The sequence below is a fragment of the Bos indicus x Bos taurus genome, chromosome 2 (assembly GCF_003369695.1).
Source record: "Bos indicus x Bos taurus breed Angus x Brahman F1 hybrid chromosome 2, Bos_hybrid_MaternalHap_v2.0, whole genome shotgun sequence".
Taxonomy (NCBI): Eukaryota; Metazoa; Chordata; class Mammalia; order Artiodactyla; family Bovidae; genus Bos; species Bos indicus x Bos taurus.
The window spans coordinates 76,042,118-76,068,790 of record NC_040077.1 but is presented as its reverse complement, the minus strand read 5'-3'; the positions used below and the strand labels follow the sequence as shown (position 1 = coordinate 76,068,790).

At 39.7% G+C, this 26,673-nt stretch overlaps 1 protein-coding gene across 1 annotated transcript in view; it reads right to left on the bottom strand.

The window, feature by feature from the left end:
• Positions 1 to 26,673, bottom strand: part of CNTNAP5 (contactin associated protein like 5) — a 1,040,194-nt gene that overhangs the window by 778,871 nt on the left and 234,650 nt on the right. The window contains exon 3 of the mRNA XM_027562987.1: positions 2,869 to 3,062. Within this exon, the coding sequence (XP_027418788.1) occupies positions 2,869 to 3,062 (194 nt within the window). The remainder of the gene's footprint in view (positions 1 to 2,868; positions 3,063 to 26,673) is intronic.

The window sequence follows — 26,673 nt, the reverse complement described above, 5'->3', positions numbered from 1 at the left end:
CTTAATCAAGTCAATACCTTGTATTGATGTTGTGGGGTACTGACTTTTTTCCGAAAAGTTAAATCACTTAAATAATTTTTTAAAAACTTGGTTGTTTGGCTATTGCTTTCATCTTATTTATCAGGATTAACTCTAGTGAATCTATAGTCTGATTTATAATTTTCAATTTAAAATAAAAAAAGAAAAACTCTCAAGGTAACCTATTTATTCAATAATACGATCTGATCGAAATATCAATGAATAGTAGGCACAAGTCAGATTTTACATATGCTCGTGAAATGTTTGGTAAAATACTCTGAGTCTCTGTTTGATGGCCTTCTATAAGGCCTATATACTGTTTCAGAGAATTTGAGCACTATTTAAAATGTGCAAAAAACACAGATCGCATTAGTGCTTTCTCAGTTTTATATTTTAAAAATAGCACATGAAATAGACAATAGAGTTTCTTCTTTTGCAGTGGATCTGACAAAGGTTAAGGTGAGAAAAGTAAATCAGTTTTGTGAAAATTAGAAAAAAATCAAGTGTTGTAAAGAAGTAATAGAAAGTACAGTTTGGCAATAGAGTACATTTAGGACCCAATCTTAGTTTTGCAGTCTGGCATCACCAAAGTTGGTTATGTGAGCTTGGATGGGTCTCTGTGGGCCTCATGTCTCTTGTTTACAGAGATGTTCATACTGAATCTCCAGAATTTATGACACCTTTATATGTATATAGAATGACATTTGCTTACAAATGAAACGTATGATTTTTGTTCAGCAGCTGTTAGCTTCCTCAATAGTGATACAAGTGGACATGCATTTATTTATTTTTTTTTCAACATTTGAGCCTTGTTTCTGTGCATGGCTCATCAGGATGTCCCCACCCACTGTGACTGGAGTGGTGATGATCCCTTCACAAGTCTTTTCCCCTCCTGGTAATTTACATCTGACAACTTGGTCCTGAAGCTGCTGCCTCTCCCAAATGCCCTGAAGGCATTGTAAGTGTCTCTGGGGAGGCCTTAGCTAGAATTTACCACTGGTGCTATGTATAATAGTTTCCTGCCTCTTCTCCTCTGCCCACCTAGCATCTTCTGCCTCCTTCCAAAGATCAAGGCTATTTTGAGGCTGAGGTAAGGGACAGGAACAGACTCCTTCCCCCCAATTCTGAAAGTTCTGGTAATTCTGCAGTTCTTGCAATAACCATCCAAAAAAATAGTTCATGTTACGTCTCCAATAACAATTGTCATGGAGGCTGCAAGGACCTATAAGACAGACCCCTGCCTTTAAGGGGCTTGGGATTTTGTGGAAGTAAGCCCAGAGAAGCTGTTCATCCTTGAAATACGTCCTGATCCATATGATAAGCTGAAAGCAAGTTATTTTATTCTAAAGAAAATAAAGCTCAGGATTTAAAAAATATTTAAACAAAAGACCTCAAAACTTCAGTTCAATCTGAGAAACAACCAGTTCTGATTGAAAATGCCAAAGAAAATAAATAACCTCATGTCTATCTATCCCTCTCAAGTCAACATAAAACCTTAAAATTGCTCTTCAAAATGGAAAGGGTATTTATTTCTCTTTTCAAACTAAAAACAAACTTTAAAAAAACCTGTAAAATTTATGGGGCCTTCAAAGTTGAAAAAAAAATTTACTTGTCTCCAAAAGAGACTATTGCTATGTTCCGTATAAATGTTCTGTATAAATATTACAGAATATACATGTTCTGTATAAATATTACCACCTAATAGGACAAACAACTCAAATTAAAGATGACTACTATAATAGCCTCCAGAGTCAGTCTGCCATAACTAATCTTAATCCACAGTTTACTATTATTTCAATTAAGAATAGTGATGAGTGGGCAATTAACAAATAACAGTGAATATAAAATAGAATTTTTTTCCAAAAGAATGAGCAATATAGAAAAATGCATGTGCAAACAACATCAATTAGAAAGTATAATTGGGATTGATTTAAGAGGGAAGAAATCTGAGAAGATTATGAGAAGAAAAGAGAGTGTGATCAACTGCCGAATATTCACATTTTAAGTACATACATTTAGAAAAAAATAAATGTCTCATGAGGTTTTCTTCTCTAAAGTAAAAGCAACATGATCTAATACATTATTTTGTTTAGTGCATGAGTTTCTGAAATCTCTTCTGGGTGCCCTTTGCTCTCTGTCTCTAACTCCCTTTCCCCACCTCATAATTTGGGGACAGTCTTTCAGGTATTCTTTGGGGTCAAGATCTTGGGTCTAGGGGTGTGGAAGGAACTTTTTTTCTACAACTTGGACCAAACTGTCCTTTACTTCCAAGCTGAAGATTGTCTATAAATGCAAAATCATTCTAAAATTTATATATATTTTTTGTATTTATAAACTTTTAAATTGTTTTCAAAACTTGAATAGAGGCAGGGGAACATAGTGGCTTTAAAATCAGACCAGGCTATGGCGTTCTAGGTCAAGATTCACCAATTGGATAACTTTGGTTGAGTTACATAACTGAGCTAATTCCATCTTTGCAAGGTACATAAAGTACTCGGCAAATAATAAATAATAAATGCATGCTCAGTCAACAAATACCTTCTCATTAACGATCAGACTTCTGTGGTATAGTTGTTTTTATTGAAGAAAGAACTGAGGCCCAGTCAATGAACTTGCCATGTTACCAGAGAAAGAGGAAAACACTCAACTATTTGTAACAGATATCCTCATTTCCCTACGAACTGGAGTCATGCTGGAGATAGGACTTAGACAAAGTCTAATTATTTCTGAATGGGCACTCAACAGTTATCAAGCTATTGGCAATCTGCATAGAAGAAAATGACAGAAATGTTCCCTGGTTACCATGATCGCATCTCATTTTTATTCAGCTGATGAGAAAAGATGTCCTACCCAGATGCTGTCTTCTTGCTTGTACTGTTTCCAGTTGCGTCCTGTGTCACTGAACATCAGGCTGTAGCTCGTCACCCAGTCAGAGCTTCCGTATCTTCCCTGCGTGGCCACTGCTGTAATCTCCACTCTGTTTCCCAGGTCCATCTGGAGCCACTGCTGAGCATTGGAATCTGCTGGGGACCAACCGCCAGTTCCTGGAACAGGATGAGAGAGAGAGCTGTAGCAACATCTCACAGAGCCACAACTTTCACCTCTCAAAGAGAAAAACAAAACAAAGCAAAAAACAGTGTTCAGCTAAAACATTTTTATAACCCCAAAACATGTCCTACCTCTCTTTACAAACCCCTGGTACTTTGAAAAATTTTTATTGGATTATAAATTGATTTATAATGTTGCATTAGTTTCTGGAGTGCAGCAAAGTGATTCAGTTATACATATATTCATTCTTTTTCAGATTATTTCCCCTTATAGGTTAAATCAATTAGGTTATCACAGAATATTGAGTAGAGTTCCCTGTGCTATACAATAGGTCTTATATAGTGTATGATCTGTATGCTATTCCAAAATTCCTGATTTATCCCTCTCCACCATGTTTTCCCCTGGTAACCATGACTGTTTTCTATGTCTGTGAGTCTATTTTTGTTTTGTATATACATTCATCTGAATGACTTTTATATATCCCATGTGTAAGAGATATCATATGATATTTATCTTTCTCTGACTTCACTTTGTATGATAATCTCTCTGCTGTGCTGTGCTTAGTCACTCAGTAATGTCCAACTCTTTGTGACCCTATAGATTGTAGCCTGCCAAGCTCCTCTATCCATGGGATTTTCCAGGCAAGAATACTGGAGTGGGTTGCCATGCCCTCCTCCAGGGGATCTTCCCAACCCAGGGATCAAACCCAGGTCTCCCACATTGCAGGTGATTCTTTACCATCTGAAACACCAGGGAAGACCATGAATACTGGAGTGGGCAGCCCATTCCTTCTCTAGGGGATCTTCCTGGCCCAGGAATCGAACTGGGGTCACCTTAATTGCAGGTGGATTCTTTACCAGGTGAGCTACCAGGGAAGCCCTATGATAATCTCTAGGTCCATCCAAATGGCAAATGACATTATTTCATTCTTTTTTATGGCTGAGTAGTAGTCCCTTGTATGTATAAATCACATCTTCTTTATCCATTAATCTGTCAATTGATATTTAGGCTGCTTTTATGTCTTGGCTATTGTAAACAGTGATGCACAAGTATTCTTGACCCAATTTTCATTGTCCCCTTCCGTTAAATTCTCTTTTGTGGTTTAAAATTCAACTCAAATGCTGTTTCTTCTATGATTTTTCCCTTTTCTTGTCTATTATTATAATTTTCTTCTCCTGGATTCCTAATGGGATTTATTTGATCTACTTTCTATTTTTTTACAACCTTAACCTTTAACATGACTTATATCCTCTGTCTGACTGGACTTTTCTTGTTTCCTTCTTTGTTTTCATCTCTCATTCTTCTCTTTCTTTTCCCTAATCCTTAGCTCTCTCCAAATATATGCTGTGAATCTGCCATGGGCCAGACATTTTTCTGTGGATGCAAAGATTCATGATCATTAACTATGTCTTTGAATGATCACTCATTCAACAGATCCTCACTGAGCATCAGGAGTGTGCTGGGTAATGAGAGAGAGGGACACACAAACAAAAATATGTAATGTGATGTGAAAGAAAAGCTTCAGTGAAGTAAACACAAGGTTCAATAGAAGCACAGATTACAGAATGCCTCAGTAGGTGATCAGAAAGACCAAGAGACAGTGATAGTGGAGCTGCAAGCTGAAGCAAGCATGGTCATTTTCCCAGCAAACAAGGTGAGACAAAGTTGGAGAGCCCAAAAAGGACCAAGTAAACAGCACATGCAACATCTCAGAGAGACATGAAAGAGAAGGTCCCAGCTGTGGGTCTCCCTGTGAGTCCATATGTTTGACACACAGGAACTTTCTGGCATATAAACCTAAGTCTTTGGGCCCTGGAATTTTATCATGTGACACACTGGAACTCTGCAGAAGATCCATAGAATCTCTTCCTTCTTTGGAAGACTTGTGGCCTAAATTTTCTATTTTCATTTTACACAGGAACAAAGAGGTATGCATTCATTCTTACTGACCCAAGAGTCTACAAGGCATCTGAATCCTGAGTGGGACCTATTGTAGAATGTCTATGCTATGGATGCACCCCAATGTTCACAGTAGCATTATTTACAATAACCAAGATACATAAGCAACATAAGTGTCCATCAACTGATAGTGAATAAGGAAGATGTGGTAAGTATATAGAATGGAGTATTACTCAGCCATAGAGAAGAATGGAATAATGCCATTTGCAGCAACATGAATGGACCTAGAGATTATATTAAGTGATGTAAGCCAGACAAAAACAAATATCATATGATATTTTTTATATGTAGAATCTAAAAAAATGTTACAAATGAATGCAGTATATAAAACAAAAATAGACCTGCCAATATAGAAAACAAATTTATGGTCGTTAAGGGAAAAGGGAGGATGCATAAATTAGGAGTTTGGGATTAACAGATACGTACTATGAGAACAAAGATCTATTTTTAATATATAGTACAGGGAACTATACTCAATGTTCTGTGATAACCTATAATAGAAAATACTTTGAAAAAATAGATATATATGGATACATAACTGATTCACTGTGCTGTACACTTGAAACTAACATGACATTGTTAATCAACTATACTTCAACTAAAAAGAAAAGAAATAAGAACCTTTTATTAAGAACTTTGCTCAGGGTATTGGATTGGCTGACTCATTGGATTTTTTAATTTAGAAGGGTTAACCAATAAATCCCTTTTGATTTCAACCTATGTCACTGAAAATCATTTTAGTCATGTCCCAGACTACATTCTTGCCATCTCAGGAGGAGTCAATTGGACCCATTCTTGGTACTGAGAACTTTCTGAGCCCCATCTGGCTGCTGATTGCAGAGAGAGCTTGACACTACCTGGGAATGGGCTTGTGAACAAAGCAGGATTAAACATGAAGTGGGCCTTACTTTGGCCATAAGGCATATTCTACCAGTTATCAATCAATTTTCTCCCAATAATTAGCTAGTACTGTGATGAAAGAATTGATGCTTTTGAATTGTAGTGCTGGAGAAGACCCTTGAGAGTAGCTTGGACAGTAAGGAGATGTAACCAGTCAATGCTAAAGGAAATCAACCCTTAATATTCATTGAAAAGACTCTTGCTGAAGCTGAAGCTCCAATACTTTGGCCACCTGATGTGAAGAACTGACACTGATGCTGGGAAAGATCAAAGGCAAAAGCAGAAGGGGTCAATAGAGGATGAGATGGTTAGATAACATCACTGACTCAATGGACATGAATTTGATCACACTCTAGGAGATAGTGGAGAACAGGGAAGCCTGGTGTGCTACAGTCTGTGGGGTAACAAAGAGTTGGACATGACTTAGTCACTAAACAACAATGACTCTAACTGAGCAGGATCCGATAAGGCCTTCTCAGAATAGAACCCTCCCCTTCCCAACCCCATGTCCTCTGCCTGCCATTTGTCTGTAGACAAACCTTATAGACAATTAAATTTAATTCGAGAAATGAGAAAACACAGAAAGAAAGGAAAATAGGAAGTGAGGCAAAATAATAACACTTTAGCCATTAAACAAAGCCAAGGACCTTTAGCTCCTCCTCAAGCACTATAGATAGTCTGAGTCACATTCTTTGAGCTGTTTTGCAGATATTTAAATCCCCACCAGGTGGAAGAAATTCATGTTATGCTGTTCATAAGCATGTAGACCCCAGACCAGTTAGAACAAGAAATTTAATGATGCTGACTCACAATTACCTCACCACCAACCAATCAAAATATCCATGAGCTGATCACCCACATAGGACCCCCTCTCTCAGTTTGTCTTTAAAAACCTGTCTCTGAAATCCTTTGGGGTATTTGGTTCTTGGGCCTAGATCTGATAGAGAGAGTGCCTGATGAACTATGGAATGAGGTTCGTGACATTGTACAGGAGACAGGGATCAAGACCATTCCCATAGAAAAGAAATGCAAAAAAGCAAAATGGCTGTCTGGGGAGGCCTTACAAATAGCTGTGAAAAGAAGAGAAGCGAAAAGCAAAGGAGAAAAGGAAAGATATAAACATCTGAATGCAGAGTTCCAAAGAATAGCAAGAAGAGATAAGAAAGCCTTCTTCAGTGATCAATGCAAAGGAATAGAGGAAAACAACAGAATGGGAAAGACTAGGGATCACTTCAAGAAAATCAGAGATACCAAAGGAACATGTCATGCAAAGATGAGCTCGATAAAGGACAGAAATGGTATGGACCTAACAGAAGCAGAAGATAATAAGAAGAGATGGCAAGAATACACAGAAGAACTGTACAAAAAAAAATCTTCACGACCCAGATAATCACGATGGTGTGATCACTGACCTAGAGCCAGACATCCTGGAATGTGAAGTCAAGTGGGCCTTAGAAAGCATCACTACGAACAAAGCGAGTGGAGGTGATGGAATTCCAGTTGAGCTATTTCAAATCCTGAAAGATGATTCTGTGAAAATGCTGCACTCAATATGCCATCAAATTTGGAAAACTCAGCAGTGGCCACAGGACTGGAAAAGGTCAGTTTTCATTCCAATCCCAAAGAAAGGCAATGCCAAAGAATGCTCAAACTACCACACAATTGCACTCATCTCACACGCTAGTAAAGTAATGCTCAAAATTCTCCAAGCCAGGCTTCAGCAATATGTGAACCATGAACTTCCAGATGTTCAAGCTGGTTTTAGAAAAGGCAGAGGAACCAGAGATCAAATGGCCAAACATCCGCTGGATCATGGAAAAAGCAAGAGAATTCCAGAAAAACATCTATTTCTGCTTTAGTGCCTATGCCAAAGCCTTTGACTGTGTGGATCACAATAAACTGTGAAAAATTCTGAAAGAGATGGGAATACCAGACAACCTGATCTGCCTCTTGAGAAATTTGTATGCAGGTCAGGAAGCAACAGTTAGAACTGGACATGGAACAACAGACTGGTTCCAAATAGGAAAAGGAGTTCATCAAGGCTATATATTGTCACCCTGTTTATTTAACTTATATGCAGAGTACATCATGAGAAACGCTGGACTGGAAGAAACACAAGCTGGAATCAAGATTGCCGGGAGAAATATCAATAACCTCAGATACGCAGATGACACCACCCTTATGGCAGAAAGTGAAGAGGAACAAAAAGCCTCTTGATGAAGGTGAAAGTCGAGAGTGAAAAAATTGGCTTAAAGCTCAACATTCAGAAAACGAAGATCATGGCATCTGGTCCCATCACTTCATGGGAAAGAGATGGGGAAACAGTGGAAATAGTGTCAGACTTTATTTTTCTGAGCTCCAAAATCACTACAGATGGTGACTGCAGCCATGAAATTAAAAGACGCTTACTCCTTGGAAGGAAAGTTATGACCAACCTAGGTAGCATTTTCAAAAGCAGAGACATTACTTTGCCAACAAAGATTCATCTAGTCAAGGCTATGGTTTTTCCTGTGGTCATGTATGGATGTGAGAGTTGGACTGTGAAGAAGGCTGAGTGCCAAAGAATTGATGCTTTTGAACTGTGGTGTTGGAGAAGACTCTTAAGAGTCCCTTGGACTGCAAGGAGATCCAACCCTGGGATTGGATCTGAAGGAGATCAGCCCTGGGATTTCTTTGGAAGGAATGATGCTAAAGCTGAAACTCTAGTACTTTGGCCACCTCATGCGAAGAGTTGATTCATTGGAAAAGACCCTGATGCTGGGAGGGATTGGGGGCAGGAAGAGAAGGGGAGGACAGAGGATGAGATCGCTGGATGGCATCACTGACTCGATGGACGTGAGTCTGAGTGAACTCTGGGAGTTGGTGATGGACAGGGAGGCCTGGCGTGCTGCGATTCATGGGGTCGCAAAGAGTCAGACATGACTGAGCGACTGATCTGATCTGATCTGATCTGCCTGGACTTCTTCAGTAAACATGGGCCTTCAATAAAGCTATTTCTTTTTACTTCATCGAAGTCATTCTCTGAGAGTCAATCTGGCCAAATTTCAGCAACAGTACTTTTAACCATTTGTTTGATAATATTTTTTTTCACTCCCCTGAGTAGATTTAAATGCAGGGAAAGAAAGAAAGGGAGTATGCTCAGTTCTCACTCTGGAATGTCTTTTATTCTGTGTTTTGCAAGTTGTGAATACAGTGCTGGATATTACTGATATTCACTAATATCCATTTTCTCCTCCTTTTGTAGTAGTAGGACTATGGAGGGTGGATGGATTAACTGCACTTTTAAGCTCCCAATACCACTGAAGTTATATCCGTATGGACAAGTTCTCCCCAATAAAAATGTGAGTGGAAAGAAGATATGCCACCTGCAGGCCATCAGGTCTCTTCCCTACTTGCTTTCTCCTTTCACCACTGATGGAGGCAGCCAAAAAGGAAGTAGAAGATGTCAGGATCTCAGCATGGAAAGATGTTAGATTCCTGCACCATCACATGTTAACTACGTTATTAACGAGAGCTAAAGACTTATTTTGTTTAAGCTATTGCATGTTGAAATTTATTTGACACTGCAGTTTAACCTACCCTAATGCATATAGAATATCCTGTGGAGTAAATAGAATAATGCCTATGATATAGTTGAGGAAACTGAGATCCAGCAGTTGTAGAACACCTGGGACTCATGACTCTAGCACTGCTATTTGAGACAATTATATAACAGAAAAACGTTCTAACAGCCCAAAAATCAATAAAGAAGGAAAGCACAGGGAGGAGACATTCGAGCAGAAATTCTGAGCTGCCAGTTCTAGAAGTATATTTTTAATCAATCAACATTGCAGTAACCAATATGTCCACAGTTCCCAATAGAATCTATCCTCTCTTAACTTCTCAAAACAGGGAGGCCCAAGTACGAGGAGATATTATTTTTCCAAGAAATCTACAATTATTCTGAAACTACTCTTTAATTCAACTCAATTTTCCCTGCTGCCCATTTCATGAGACATGTCTCTTCTTGAGTGTAAAAAGCAAGGTTTTGTAAGTTGTATCATCTCAACAATATTAAAGCATGCTAAAAAAGAAACATGTATGGTGATTTCTTCTGAGAGATGAAAATATTAGTAATTTTATTCTTTTATGCTTTTTGCATATAACCTAATTTTTATTTCAGCATGTCTTTCTTTTATAAACCAAGACTCATTTGTACATGGCTTATTTCATGAAGAATATATGTAGTGACTTGAGAATCAGTGGTATAATATAGGACTCTGTGTGACCATCACAATTTTTGATACAAAAATTCTCAAACCTTACCTATTTCCCTTTACCCTTGTGTCCACAATTAGACTTCCTTGTTCACTTTAGTGTTTTCCTTCATTTATTCTAAGTATACTTATTATAGTTATATATGATAATAATTTATGCTAGTGATAGAAGAAAGAAAATAAGTCATTTTCCCCACTGTCTCTCAAAGAATACAGTCACAAAAGATTGACCCAAACCAAATCCAAACAAAACAAAAGGGGGACTGGGTAACGGTGAAAATATTCCTTAAAATTTATCTAAAGAAAATCACAACTTCCTTTTGCCCACAGTAGAAAACCATAGCTTATTGCTGCTGCTGCTGCTGCTGCTGCTGCTGCTAAGTTGCTTCAGTCGTGTCCAACTCTGTGTGACCCCAGAGACGGCAGCCCACCAGGCTCCCCCATCCCTGGGATTCTCCAGGCAAGAACACTGGAGTGGGTTGCCATTTCCTTCTCCAATGCATGAAAGTGAAAAGTGAAAGTGAAGTCACTCAGTCGTGTCCAACTCTTCGCGACCCCATGGACTGCAGCCTACCACGCTCCTCCGTCCATGGGATTTGCCAGGCAAGAGTACTAGAGAGGGTTGCCATTGCCTTCTCCACCATAGCTTATTAATCCTCCCCAAATTAACCAAAGTGGAATAATTGATGTTAGTATTCATTAACACATCAAGTTAAGTAGTTTCCAAACCCAGGAGCTTCAGCCTAAGCTCTTAAAATGAAGGGTCACTCTCTGGGTGATAATTGCCAAGGCCTTTCCCCTGCTTTTGAAGATTCTCCCAGCATTACAGGTAACAGGCAAGACACTCAGGGTTTCTGTGGTTACTATGGCAAAATTTTTGCTCCTTCCACCAAACAATAAATGTGTTTTCACAAATGATGAGAGTAGCCTGAAGATACTGTTTGTAGTTACTCTTAAGACACACTGTACCCACACTAGCTTTCTATTTCTTAATTGTTCTCAAGGTTGAGGTGTAACATACACAGAGAAACCTGCACTTGACATGTTGCAGGTGTTAACTTAGGCAGGGCTTTCTGTAATTGTGGCTGCTATATCAATAATCAGTAGTTACAATTACCACAAATCCTACATTTTTAATTGAAAGGAATTTGATAAAATTTCAAAGGAAAAGTATAGTTTTAAGGGAAAAATAACTTCACCTTAGATTTTTATAGAATCTAGAACATGGGATCCTGAATAACTTGAAGATTACACTTAGTTTATTCTTAGCATACCCCAAGCATCATACATACATGCTATGTAATTTCACTTTAGGGGAGAAGATGGAAATGAAATCCAAGAGACCTGGTTCAAGATCCCGCTCAGGTCCTGAGGTTAGATTGGATGAGAGTCTCAACTGTGCTCCATCATCAGAAAGCACCTGGAGTGCTTGTGAAGATGACAAATTCTTTGGCTCACTCCTTGATAACTGATACAGGGGCCTAACCCAAAAATCTGTATCTTGAGAAAGGTATTCGTGACATGCTGAGTGGTTTGGGAGACACTGGATGAAAGCGCTTCTGAAGTTTCAGTTCTACTATTTTACTGAGAAGAGTAGAATTCTGCATTTGTTTCATGATCCAAGTTAGTTTAAACCCAACATGTTATTCTTGATGATTACAAACAAAAGCGGCAAAGGCAGTGGCACCCCACTCCAGTACTCTTGCCTGGAAAATCCCATGGACAGAGGAGCCTGGTAGGCTGCAGTCAATGGGGTCGCTAAGAGTTGGACACGAATGAGTGACTTCACTTTCACTTTTCACTTTCATGCATCGGAGAAGGAAATGGCAACCCACTCCAGTCTTCTTGCCTGGAGAATCCCAGGGACGGTGGAGCCTATGGGCTGCCGTCTATGGGGTCGCACAGAGTCGGACAGGACTGAAGCAACTTAGCAGCAGCAGCAGCAGCACAAACAAAAAAGCAACATGAAATTGCCTCTGGACCTAAAGATGGACACTGCTCCAATTTGATCCCCAATCCCTCACCCTTAAAAACAGATGGTAATTTAAAGTCAGACAAAATTAAAAAGGAAATCTCAAAATTTGTGAATTCAGAAATACCCATCTCTGTTCTTGCCTGGACAATTTTTCTTTTTCATTACCAGTTAATCCTTTTGCTTCTGATCACCATACCCTTTCTATACGCCCTTGAGTGTTCACTCATTCACAATATTAGTTGACCGCAGGATAGTCCTTTCTCAGTGCACAATACAGCTGCAAGCACTTGATAACCATGACCTCACTTACCATCCCAGGAGCTCTGCATGACTGATACTAGTATCACTATCCCCACTTAACAGAAGGAAAAACTGAGGTCAGAATTGTTGGTCAGCTTTTCCAAGGTCACACAAGTGGTCAGTGGCAGAACAGGGAATTCAAACTCAGAAAACTGGGACTCAGAGCCAAGTTCTTAACCACTCAGCTGCATGGCCTCTCAGCAACATAGACAGAGCATGCTTACCTTCTTCCTTGTTTATAATAGCAATTGTCTCTAGAAACATAATTTACACTTCACCTCTTTTTCAGTGTCTCGCTTGATTCTTATAGCCATCAGCAATAGTATTTTAACTTCCATTTACCAGGGAATAAGCCAGGTTTAAAGGGTAACCTGGCTTACCCAGACTATATGGAGACACTGATCTCCAATCAATTTTTGCAGATTTCTCAACCCTGCCTGAGGTTTCAACAGGGATCAATATTTTAAGTAAACAAGTAGCTATTCTTAGGGAGAATTCTAAGCAAGGTTTAAGTAAGAGATGAGATCCAGTTCCCTGTTCAACCTTGCAAAACATGGTACTTATACCTAACTTTATATGCTAGGCTAGCCTCCACTCACATAACAGAAAAACTGGTAGAGAAGGCAGAACTACCTCCATTCCTACACTGATTTCCACTTCTAATTCAGAAAGGGAAATGAGACTGGATTGATGCCAAACAATGGAAATGAGCAAAAAATGTTATACACAGGTCTCTGCTGGGACTCTCCTATAAATAGTACACTTTATACAGTGTGGGTAAGAGTAAAATCAAGATTCACAAACATGCTCATAACCTTCATACCTAGACACAACACGTGATGATCTTATATGTAGAACAGGACGTGTGGCTGGGAAAGGACTTCTGATGCTGGAAGGCTATTGACTGAAACTGGGCGATTTCACACTGGCTGGTAACTGGGCATTATCATTTTGCCCATGGACATGTGTGGTAGGATCTAGGTGTTGCTGGATGGCTCTGGCCAGGCCTCCAACACTTCTATTCACACATTTATTTAGGGACTTGGGAGCCTTTTGGGGGAAAAGTAAGAAAGAACTCAATCAAACACCCTGTGGGCTTCAAAATGTGTAAACACTAGTAGGAAGATCTGGAGTTGCCCTATTTCTTGAATTTTTATTTGATATTGAAGTATAGTTGGTTTGCTTCCCTGGTGGCTCAGTGGTAAAGAATCCATTTGCCAATGCAGGAGACACAGACTCAATCTCTGGGTGGTAAAGATCCCTTGGAGAAGGAAACGGCAATCCACTCCAGTATTCTTGCTTGGGAAATCTCATGGACAGAGGAGCCTGTTGGACTATAGTCCATGGGGTCACAAAAGAGTCAGGTGACTCAGCAACTAAAACAAGAACAACAAGTAGTTGGTTTACAGTGTTTTGTGTTAGTTTCAGGTGTACAGCAAAGTAAGTCATATTTATATGACCAGTGCATTCTCTTGAAAAACTCTATTAGCCTTTGCCCCGCTTAATTCAGTACTCCAAGGCCAAATTTGCCTTTTACTCCTGGTGTTTCTTGACGTCCTGCTTTTGCATTCAAGTCCCCTATAATGAAAAGGACATCTTTATTGGGTGTTAGTTTTAAAAGGTCTTGTAGGTCTTCATAGAACCGTTCAACTTCAGCTTCTTCAGCATTACTGGTCAGGGCATAGACTTGGATTACTGTGATACTGAATGGTTTGCCTTGGAAACGAACAGATTTGGGATTGCATCCAAATACTGCGTTTTGGACTATTTTGTTGACTATGATGGCTATTCCATTTCTTCTAAGGTATTCTTGCCCACAGTAGTAGATATAATGGTCACTGGAGATAAATTCACCCATTCCAGTGCAATTTAGTTCACTGATTCCTAAAACGTCTATGTTCACTCTTGCCATCTCCTGTTTGACCACTTCCAATTTGCCTTGATTCATGGACCTAACATTCCAGGTTCCTATGCGATATTGCTCTTTACAGAATCAGACTTTACTTCCATCATCAGTCATGTCCATAACTGGGTGTTGTTTTTGCTTTGGCTCCATCTCTTCAGTCTTTCTGGAGTTTTTTCTCCACTGATCTCCAGTAGCATATTGGGCACCTACCGACCTGGGGAGTTCATCTTTCAGTGTCCTATCTTTTTGCCTTTTCATACTGTTCATGGGGTTCTCAAGGCAAGAATGCTGAAGTGGTTTGCCATTCCCTTTTCCAGTGGACCATGTTTTGTCAGAACACTCCACAATGACCTGTCCATCTTAGGTGGCCCTACATGGCATGGTTTATGGTTTCATTGAGGTAGACAAGGTTTGAAAAGGCAGAGGAACCAGAGATTAAACTGCCAACATCCATTGAATCATCAAAAAAGAAAGAGAGTTCAAGACAAACATCTACTTCTGCTTTGTTGACTACTCAAAGCTTTCGACTGTGTGGATCACAGCAAACTGTGGAAAATTCTTCAAGATGGGAACACTAGACCACCTGACTTGCCTCTTGAGAAATCTGCATGCAGGACAGGAAGCATCGGTTAGAACTGGGCATGGAATAACAGACTGGTTACAAATAGGAAAAGGAGTACATCAAGGCTGTATATTGTCACCCTGCTTATTTAACTTATATGCAGAGTACATCATGAGAAATGCTGGGTTGGAAGAAGCACAAGCTGGAATCAAGATTGCTGGGAGAAATATCAATAACCTCAGATATGCAGATGACACCACCCTTATGGCAGAAAGTGAAAAAGAACTAAAGAGCCTCTTGATGAAAGTGAAAGAGGAGAGCGAAAAAGTTGGCTTAAAACTCAAAATTCATATAACTAAGATCATGGCATCTGGTCCCATTACTTCATGGCAAATAGATGGGAAACAGTGGAAACAGTGACAGACTTAATTTTTTGGACTCCAAAATCACTGCAGATGATGACTGCAGACATGAAATTAAAAGACACTTGCTCCTTGGAAGAAAAGTTATGACCAACCTAGACAGCATATTAAAAAGCAGAGACATTACTTTGCCAACAAAGGTCTGTCTAGTAAAAGCTATATTTTTTCCAGTAGTCATGTATGGATGTGAGAATTGAACTATAAAGAAAGCTGAACATTGAAGAATTGATGCTTTTGTACTGTGGTGTTGGAAACGACTCTTAAGAGTCCCTTGGACTGCAAGAAGATCCAACCAGTCCATCCTAAAGAAATCAGTCCTGAATATTCATTGGAAGAACTGATGCTGAAGCTGAAACTTGAATACTTTCACCACCTGATGCGAAGAACTGACTCACTGGAAAAGACCCTGATTCTAGGAAAGATTGAAGGTGGGAGAAGGGGACGACAGGGGATGAGATGGTTGGATTGCATCATCAACTCAATGGACATGAGTTTGAGTAAACTCCGGGTGTTGGTGATGGACAGGGAGGCCTGGCATACATCAGTACATGGGCTCACAAAGAGTCAGACATGAGTGAGTGACTGAAATGAATTGAACTGAATACATACATATATATAAATTTCCATTTTTTTTCAGATTATTTTCCCTTATATGTTATTACAGAATATTTAGTAGAGTTCCCTGTGCTATATAATAAGTCCTTCTTGATTATATATTTTATATATAGTAGTGGGTGGTGGTGGTTTAGTCACTAAGTCCTGTACAACTCTTGTGACTCCATGGACTCTACCTTGCCAGGCTCCTCTGTCCATGAGATTTCCCAGGCAAGAGCACTGGAGTGGGTTACCATTCCTTTCTCCAGGGAATATTCCTGACCCAGTGATCAAACTCATAGTTTCTGCATTGGCAGGCAGGTTTTTTTTTTTAACATGGAGCCACCTGGGAAGTCCCATATAGAGTAGTGTGTATGTGTTAATCTCAAACTGCTAATTTATCATTTCCATGTTTCTCCTTTGATAATCATAATTTTGGTTTCTCATAGGTCAGTGAGTCTGCTTCTATTTTGTAAATAAATTCATCTGTATCATTTTAATTGGCTTCCACATATAAGTGATATCTTACGACATTTGTCTGTGTCTGTCTGACTTACTGAACTTAGTATGATAAGCTCTAGGTCCACCCATGTTGCTACTAACGGCATTATTTCATTCTTTTATGGCTGAATAGTATTCCGTTGTTGTACCTCTTTTTCTTTATCCATCCATCTGTTATCGAACACTTAGATTGTTTCCTTGTCTTGGCTATTGCAAACAGCATTGCAATAAACATTAGGGTGCATGCATCTTTTCAAAATACGGTTTTCTCCAGGTTTATGCTCAGGAGCAGGATTGCTGGGTCATATGGTAGTTCTATTTTTAGTTTTTCAAGGAATCTCCATACTGTTTTCCATAGTGGCTGTACCAATTTACACTCCCACAAATAGTATAGGAGGGTTTTCTTTTTTCCACATCCTCTCCAGCATTTATTGTTCATAGATTTCTTTTTTCTTTTTTTTTTTGATGACAGCCATTCTGACAGGTGTGAGGTGATAACTCATTGTAGTTTTGATTTGCAATTCTCCAATAATTAGAGATGTTGAGCATATTTTCATTTGCCTTTTGACCATGTTGAGGCCAATTTGCAGGGAGAAAAAAAGGAAAATCATAAGAGGAGATTCATGTAAAAGGGAGAATTTGGATCCAAATGGGACCCTGTTATAATAATTAAGGAGTCCCTAGGAGCAATACCTGGTGGAGGCAGGGGAACACTTGCGCTCTATGGGAGTTATTTAGTTTGGCTTCCTCAGAAGTCAACTAGGAGACATGGAGTTGAGTGTAAGCAGTTCATTTGGGAACTTGACCCTAGGAAGCCAGGTGAGGGCAACGGAGATGAAGCAGGGAAGAAAGGGAAGTTAATCCATGGTGCATCCATGAGCCAGCCAGCCCTGTGTGTGAGCTCAATGCCACTGTGTAGGATGCACTTTGGCTTATGCCAACAAACCCGGAGGACATTGGGGTCAAGTATTGACTGAAGGTTCTTGGAGGGCATGGCCATGTTTAAGACATAGAAAGTCAAGAAGGCAGAGAAGAGAAGGTGTAGTTATTGAGGTCAGAAGTGATTCTGCTGGGGATGTCCTTAGGCCTCCATTCTGATCCCCTTCAGCAGATGGAGTCAATCTCTACCTATGTGCTCACTGACAACTAGAACCGTCTGTTCCTTCTTCTGTCTGCTACCGCTTCCCATCCTAGTGTACCCCAATTATGGATGAGTACAAGGTTCTAAATGTAGTTCCCAATGCCTCAAGGCAACTGATATTCACGGTGCAATCCGTGGTCTAGAACTCCCCCTTGGTATCCCTAGACTTAAGTTGAGATCACATATCTTGCTAGCTTCCTCCACCATCTGCCATTTTCCAGCACAAACTATCTCCAGATCATTGCCCCAGAAATAATTTGAACAGGAAGTCCCATCTCAGCTCGGCTCTTAAGGTCTTGTTCTTGTAGTGAAGTGGTGAAGTTCAAGGAATACAGACACTAATAACCTTTGTGACAGTGTGTCTCCTTGGACACACCTGCTTGTGTTTATGGAAGAGAGCTGTATTATTGTTCAGAAGGGTTCTGATACTCTTCACTTAGACAGTTTCTCTATGATGTCCTGCTATAACTATGTTCCCTTATAAAGAGTGGAGCCATAAAGGTCCTCATGGATGAGAAAAATGTATCTGTCTGCACATTTCAAAGTTCAGAAGTTACATAAGAAGTGAGAAAGGTAGGCAGGAAGATATTTGGAATTCCAAAAATGTAAAGTTTGGTCCCAAGGAGAAAATCTAAGATTTATGCCCCTTGCAGAACAAGGACTGATTCATGTACACATAAAACAACCAGGCAGTTTTAGATACTTAGGTGAGAGGGTCACATATATAAAACTTAGAAAGATTATAGAACCACACTGTTCAATATGGTAGCCACTAGCCACCTATGTCTATTTAAATTTAATTTTACTTAAATGAAAACTTCAGTTCCTAAGTGGTATTAGCCATATTTCAATAGCCGTGTGTAGCTAGTGGCTATTTCGTTAGGCAGCACAGTTACACAGAATGGGAAAGACTAGAGATCTCTTCAAGAAAATTAGAGATACCAAGGGAAGATTTCATGTAAAGATGGGCTCGATAAAGGACAGAAATGGTATGGACCTAACAGACGTAGAAGATATTAAGAAGAGGTGGCAAGAATACACAGAAGAACTGTACAAAAAAGATCTTCACAACCCAGATAATCATGACGGTGTGATCACTCACCTAGAGCCAGACATCCTGGAATGTGAAGTCAAGTGGGCCTTAGGAAGCATCACTACAAACAAAGTTAGTAGAGGTGATGGAATTCCAGTTGAGCTATTTAAAATGCTGAAAGATGAAATGGTACCTCATAGTGGTTTTGATTTGCATTTCTCTGATAATGAGTGATGTTGAGCATCTTTTCATGTGTTTGTTAGCCATCTGTATGTCTTCTTTGGAGAAATGTCTATTTAGTTCTTTGGCCCATTTTTTGATTGGGTCATTTATTTTTCTGGAGTTGAGCTGTAGGAGTTGCTTGTATATTTTTGAGATTAGTTGTTTGTCAGTTGCTTCATTTGCTATTATTTTCTCCCATTCTGAAGGCTGCCTTTTCACCTTGCTAATAGTTTCCTTTGATGTGCAGAAGCTTTTAAGTTTAATTAGGTCCCATTTGTTTATTTTTGCTTTTATTTCCAATATTGTGGGAGGTGGGTCATAGAGGATCCTGCTGTGATGTATGTCAGAGAGTGTTTTGCCTATGTTCTCCTCTAGGAGTTTTATAGTTTCTGGTCTTAGGTTTAGATCTTTAATCCATTTTGAGTTTATTTTTGTGTATGGTGTTAGAAAGTGTTCTAGTTTAGTCAGAATGGCTGTGATCCAAAAGTCTACAAGCAATAAATGCTGGAGAGGGTGTGGAGAAAAGGGAACCCTCTTACACTGTTGGTGGGAATGCAAACTAGTACAGCCACTATGGAGAACAGTGTGGAGATTCCTTTAAAAACTGGAAATAGAACTGCTTTATGATCCAGCAATCCCACTGCTGGGCATACACACTGAGGAAACCAGAAGGGAAAGAGACACGTGTACCCCAATGTTCATCACAGCACTGTTTATAATATCCAGGACATGGAAGCAACCTAGATGTCCATCAGCAGATGAATGGATAAGAAAGCTGTGGTACATATACACAATGGAGTATTACTCAGCCATTAAAAAGAATACATTTGAATCAATTCTAATGAGGTGGATGAAACTGGAGACTATTATACAGAGTGAAGTAAGCCAGAAAGAAAAACACCAATACAGTATACTAACGCATATATATGGAATTTAGAAAGATGGTAACAATAACTCTGTGTACGAGACAGCAAAAGAGACACTGATGTATAGAACAGTCTTATGGACTCTGTGTGAGAGCAAGAGGGTGGGAAGATTTGGGAGAATGGCATTGAAACATGTATAATATCATGTATGAAACGAGTTGCCAGTCCAGGTTCGATGCACGATACTGGATGCTTGGGGCTGGTGCACTGGGATGACCCAGAGGGATGGTATGGGGAGCGAGGAGGGAGGAGGGTTCAGGATGGGGAACACATGTATACCTGTGGTGGATCCATTTTGATATTTGGCAAAACTAATACAATATTGTAAAGTTTAAAAATAAAGTAAAATTAAAAAAAAAAGAAAAAATATAAAATAAAATGCTGAAAGATGATGCTGTGAAAGTGCTGCACTCAATATGCCAGCAAATTAGGAAAACTCAGCAGTGGCTACAGGACTGGAAAAGGTCAGTTTTCATTCCAATCTCAAAGAAAGGCAATGCTAAAGAATGCTCAAACTATTGCACAATTGCACTCATCTCACATGCTAGTAAAGTAATGTTCAAAATTCTCCAAGCCAGGCTTCAGCAACACGTGAACCATGAACTTCCAGATGTTCAAGCTTGTTTTAGAAAAGGCAGAGGAACCAGAGATCAAATTGCCAACATCTGCTGGATCATCAAAAAAGCAAGAGAGTTCCAGAAAGACATCTATTTCTGCTTTATTGACTGCCAAAGCCTTTGACTGTGTGGATTACAATAAACTGTGGAAAATTCTGAGAGTTGGGAATACCAGACCACATGACCTGCCTCTTGAGAAACCTATATGCAGCTTAGGAAGCAACAGTTAGAACTGGACATGGAACAACAGACTGGTCCAAATAGGAAAAGGAGTACGTCAAGGCTGTATATTGTCATCCAACTTATTTAACTTATATGCAAAGCAACTTCACTTTCACTTTTCACTTTCAGGCATTGGAAAAGGAAATGGCAACCCACTCCAGTGTTCTTGCCTGGAGAGTCCCAGGGACAGAGGAGCCTGGCGGGCTGCCATCTATGGGGTCGCACAGAGTCGGACATGACTGAAGTGACTTAGCAGCAGGAGCAGCAGCAGAGTACATCATGAGAAATGGTGGGCTGGAAGAAGCACAAGCTGGAATCAAGATTACCAGGAGAAATATCAATAACCTCAGATATGCAGATGACACCACTCTTATGGCAAAAAGTGAAGAAGAACTAAAAAACCTCTTGATGAAAGTGAAAGAGGAGAGTCAAAAAGTTGGCTTGAAGCTCAACATTCAGAAAATGAAGATCATGGCATCTGGCCCCATCACTTCATGGCAAATAGATGGGGAAATAGTGGCTGACTTTATTTTGGGGGGCTCCAAAATCACTGAAGGTGGTGATTGCAGCCATGAAATTAAAAGACGCTTACTCCTCAGAAGGAAAGTTATGACCAACCTAGATAACATATTGCAAAGCAGAGACATTACTTTGCCAACAAAAGTCCATCTAGTCAAGGCTATGGTTTTTCCAGTGGTCATACACGGATGTGAGAGTTGGACTGTGAAGAAATCTGAGACTCTTGAGAGTCCCTTCAACGGCAAGGAGATCCAACCAGTCCATTCTAAAGGAGATCAGTCCTGGGTGTTCATTGGAAGGACTGATGCTAAAGCTGAAACTCCAATACTTTGGCCACCTCATGCGAAGAGTTGACTCGTTGGAAAAGACTCTGATGCTGGGAGGGATTGGGGGCAGGAGGAGAAGGGGACGACAGAGGGTGATATGTCTGGATGGCATCACTAACTTGATGCACATGAGTGCATCAAGTAAGTAAACTCTGGGAGTTGGTGATGGACAGGGAGGCCTGGTGTGCTGCAGTTCATGGGGTCGCAAAGAGTTGGACAGGACTGAGTGACTGAACTGGACTGAACTGAACTCAGAGTAATAGATTTTATTTTTAATTCTTTTAAAAATGTGAAACAAAACACAGATATAGAAAAATCCCACCTAGCAAATATTTAGCTTAAATGATTTCAGGGTGAATACCCTTGTAATTACCATAATGTTCAAGAAATAGAAGTACAGACACTTCTTAATTTCCATGTGCCTAGTTCGAGTAATTTAGTATTTTTTAATCTAGTGAATTTTTCACACTCGTGAGTTTTCTGTTACTTACACTCTCAATTACTCACAGAAATATATCCCAGGTATAATAATTAATTGCTCTGGATATATTTGTGGAAGAGATTTATTAGAAGCGAGTCTTAAGCAAAACAAATGATAAAAATTATTTTATAAAATATGGATTTTTGTAAAAAATTTATATTGATTAGAAAAATTAAACTGAGATGTAATCAACTGACTGCACAAATGAATACTATAAGTCAGATAAGTGTAGTGTGAAACACTTGGAATGGGCCCTAGAGAAGGGAGAACCATAGTATAAGGGGCATTTAAACTTGAACCCTAGAGAAAGATGAATTGAACATTCATATCAACTATCCTGCTTCCTTAGTGTTAGTTATGTGTCACCATTTTCAGCCCATATACTGCATTCAGTAATCCTTATCTCATCTTTATTAAATTTATTTATTTATTTATTTATTTTCTCTCATCTTTTTAATACCATTTCTACAATGTCTTAGGAAAAAGCCATCTTCTACAGGAATTGAGCAAATGAACTGCTTATTAGACAAAGCAAGAGTATCCGCCAAACAATACACTATTAAAATGCAACTTCTTTCCACTTGGCTGTGACATTCATTGTCAATACAGTAGTACACTTCCAATCACTAGACAAATATATGTCATGAGTTTTCCAGCTTTTAATTTCACTACTATGTCTTTAAGTTACAATGTTTAAAGTTAAGAGCAGTAAGCTGATGAATTGCAGAGCTTGTCGCTTTGCAAATTATTAGCTTGGCAACATCAGATTGGTGATTCACTGACTAGCACGTTAAAGGTTGTCTTGTAGAAATAATATCAAGTTGGCATTTCAAGAGAAGTGATCAGTCACAGGAGCAAAATAAAGGGTGAATTGCACGATTTATGTATTACCTTTGTTGTGGCAAATACTGATGTTTAGAGTCATAGACGGAGAAGGCAATGGCAACTTACTTCAGTACTCTTGCCTGGAAAATCCCATGGATGGAGGAGCCTGGTAGGCTACAGTCCGTGGGGTCGTGAAGAGTCGGACACAACTGAGCGACTTCACTTTCGCTTTTCACTTTCATGCATTGGAGAAGGAAATGGCAACCCACTCCAGTGTTCTTGCCTGGAGAATCCAGGGAAGGGGGAGCCTGGTGGGCTGCCATCTATGGGGTCGCACAGAGTCGGACACAACTGAAGTGACTCAGCAGCAACAGCAGCAGCAGCAGAGTCAAAGAAGCATCATATCATTAGTGAGCAAAAGTATTCATAAGATTCCTCCTTTCCCTTTTAACATAATTTAATTTTGCAATGATCCTGCCTGAATAGAGAGAGGGTCATCACATTGTATTTGTCTACATTTGAGACAAGGTCCCAAGGCTCCTATTAAATAGCAGAAGATTTCTATGCTGTACTCTCAATGATCCATAGCTGTCCTCTAAGAGAAGAGGCCTAGGGCATTATTTAAATATGTAGGTCAGGTTAGTTTTGCCCACAGGCGTATTAGACAGTATGATTTTTCAGGGCCATGGAGTCTATGTCTCTCTTTCTTCCTTGATGCCTGAATATACAGTCTGTGTGGTTAAAATACTGACAACCCTAGCTGAAATGCCAAAATTACCTGAAAGGATTGACTATTGTGTCAACAACACTTCTATTTAGATAAAGAGCTCAGATAAACATGAATAAAGACATTAGTGAACATGGGGTAGACAGATTCAGATGCAAGTCCTACTGACAATTAGCTGTATATCCTTAGGTCGTGACTTGACCTCTCTGAATCTCTTTCCTAATCTTTAATAACAATGCCAACCATCTTAGGGTACTGACATGATGATTAAAAAAAAAGCTAATTTTTTTTTAGCATGATTCCCTTTTATAATGACTTAGCCAAACTTGATTAAGAATTGAAAGAGGGACATTTTCAGGTATGGACCAGCACAATGCATCTCAAATTCAAACATGTGATTGCAGCAGGTTTTAAAGCACAGGTTCTGATCCAGAAGTTTTGGAGCAGACTCTCAGATTCTTTATTTGCAACAAGCTCCCAGGTGATGCCCATGTTAATATGCAGAGTCCACACTTGGAGAAGAGAGTGTGCATATGAGGCAACAAAGGCAAGCATAGAACCTGATGTCTGCCATGCCTGGGGACAGTCAGGACAAAAGAAAAAAGAAAAGGTGCTGAAAAGAAGGAGAGAGACCTTCAAAGAGAAAAAAATAGAATGCAATGACACATTGCTGTACACCACACTGTCTTTTTGAACAGATCAGACCATATTCACATCACGTCTGGCTGAATCAATCCAGTTGGTAGACTAGTACTATCTTTTGCAAGCAGGCATTGTACTGCTGCCAGTAAAACTGGGTCCCCAGGATTGTCACCTAGCTGTGTGGAACAAGTCCCCAGACAGCTGACATCATGCTAATTGTGAGGACCCTGATTCCTGAATTATTCCCAATTCACATCTCCTCAGGAGGGACCAGACACCGAAATGAAAATCAACATCCCAAAGACCTTCAGTGGTCCTTAGCTTTTTGCAACCCAAACACTACCTAAGGGGGAAAGAAGAAATGTGTATTGATTCTGTACCAAAGGGAGGCAAGATTTTGAAGCCTCCCCATCCCTCCACGAGCCTAGGAAGCTGAAAATGCTTTGACATAAAAAAAAATCAAATTCTCCATGGCAACAAAATTGTCATGCCAGAAACACAATCTCAACTTACACAAGCAAGCATCTCAAAAATACACTGAGTGAGGAAGAAGAACTAAAATTTCAAGGAGCAAATGATGAATGTGATTATTTGCAAAATTCTATTGGTGGTAGGGGGGAGGTAAGGATGGGAAAGAAGAATACAAACCTCCCCTCTCATGGGGCCAAAGACATCTGTTCCTGTTTGTCTTCTAATCACATAGTGTGATGTAAAAATTTCCCCTCTCTCTCAAGTGGGTCTAACTCACAGCCCAGCAGCTTCATGCTGTATCACCAGCTCCCATGTTCCCTGCTGACAGTAAGGGTTTCTCACAGCCCAATCAACTTTAAGTCCAGATCAAAAGATTTCTTGCCTCAAAACAAATCACTTTGGACAAAATCAGATCCCTCCTAAGCCACAAGTATATAGATTGACCTGGCAGCCTCCATTAATGGTGATCTGACCCCTAGTTTAATGCCTTTTGTCATTTCTTTCAAAAGTAATTAGATCTCTTTTTTGCTTGTTCTTTCTTTGTGTGTGGGTGAAATGTGAGGAGTGTATGAAAGTGAGAGAGCAAACATCCCATTTGGCCAATTTCTTCCTTAGATGAGATACCAGCGCGAAGACTACTTGAGTAGTTTTTAACCATCTCTTCTCCCTCCTGGTCCAATGAGTTGCCCAGACCTCAGCAGCCACAGCAGTATCTAAGGTCAAAGACTGCTTCCATGGGTGTGTTTCCTAACAGAAAGGTGAGTTTGTCACCAACAGAACTCAGACTTGCTTTATTCACAGTCTGAGGGTACCTGTCAGCACACCTTTCCTATACTTTTCAACTTTTGAGTTGATCTCTGCTTCAGATGTGCCAGCTTTACCAGATGTGGCTCCTTTCTTCCTGGTGTAGGTCAGAGACGTGCATGCTTGAGTTCTGAGCACACTGGAGGTGAAGTGGTCCTTCACTGCCTATGTTCAGTGCATGCTAAAGGCGTATATGATTCCCAGGGGATGTGGCAGTTTTAAATGGTGTCTGAGGACTTGCAAGGGGCTTATCTTTGTGAAAGAGTTCAGCAGTGAGGACCAAGGAGGTTGCCACTGGGCGCACTCATTTCAGTGAGGGAGTCTTAGCTCTATAGAAGTCGAGGATTTTACAATGTGGATTCATCTGCTGCAGAAAACTAGCAAGTTACTTGACAAATGCATAGAAGGCTGAATGAGATAGTGTAGAAGGAAGTCATGAAATCTTGGGATAAGTGAGTCAATGAATGAGTGAATGAAGTATATTAAAAGAAAATATAAATCTTGGAAATCAAAAAAGAGTTACAATTTGCCCTTTCAATATTATCCTGGGGCAATTTTTTACAAGTCTGCTCAAGGATTGCTTAATTCTCAAGGAGAATGTACCTGTCATTTGGTTTTGCTATTCACTAACTTATTAGAACTTAGATATTATGAAAAGTGAAGTCGCTCAGTCTTGCCCAACTCTTTGAGGCCCCATGGACTGTAGCCTACCAGGCTCCTCCATCCATGGAATTTTCCAGACAAGAGTACTGGACTGGGTTGCGATTTCCTTCTCCAGGGGATCTTCCTGATCCAGGGATTGAACCCAGGTCTCCCACATTGCAGGCATATGCTTTACCATCTGAGCCACCAAGGAAGTCTTAAATATTATGAAGTTGCATGTTAACTCATAAATGTTTGTCCAAGAGAGAAGTATAACCCTATAATTTTTATTATCCTGTAAGACATCAACTAGTTTTGTATCCATCTAGAGTTTTTATTCTAGTATTCTTTTTTTCCCTTGCTGTACCATAACATTTTTATCTATGAAATCAACATAATAACAATAATAATACCTACGTGGATAGTAATTGTGAGAATTAAGTTTATATGCTTTAATGATTTAGAACTGTGATGACTCATGGTGAGTGCTAAGTATATTGTTGTGATTTTTAGCTGTGTGCTGGTAGACAAAAGCTGCTCACAGAAGGATTATGAACTAGGCACAGGGTCCATCCATACACAGAGGGGCCAAATCTGATAATGACAATACTAGTAGCTCAGTCATGTTCGATTC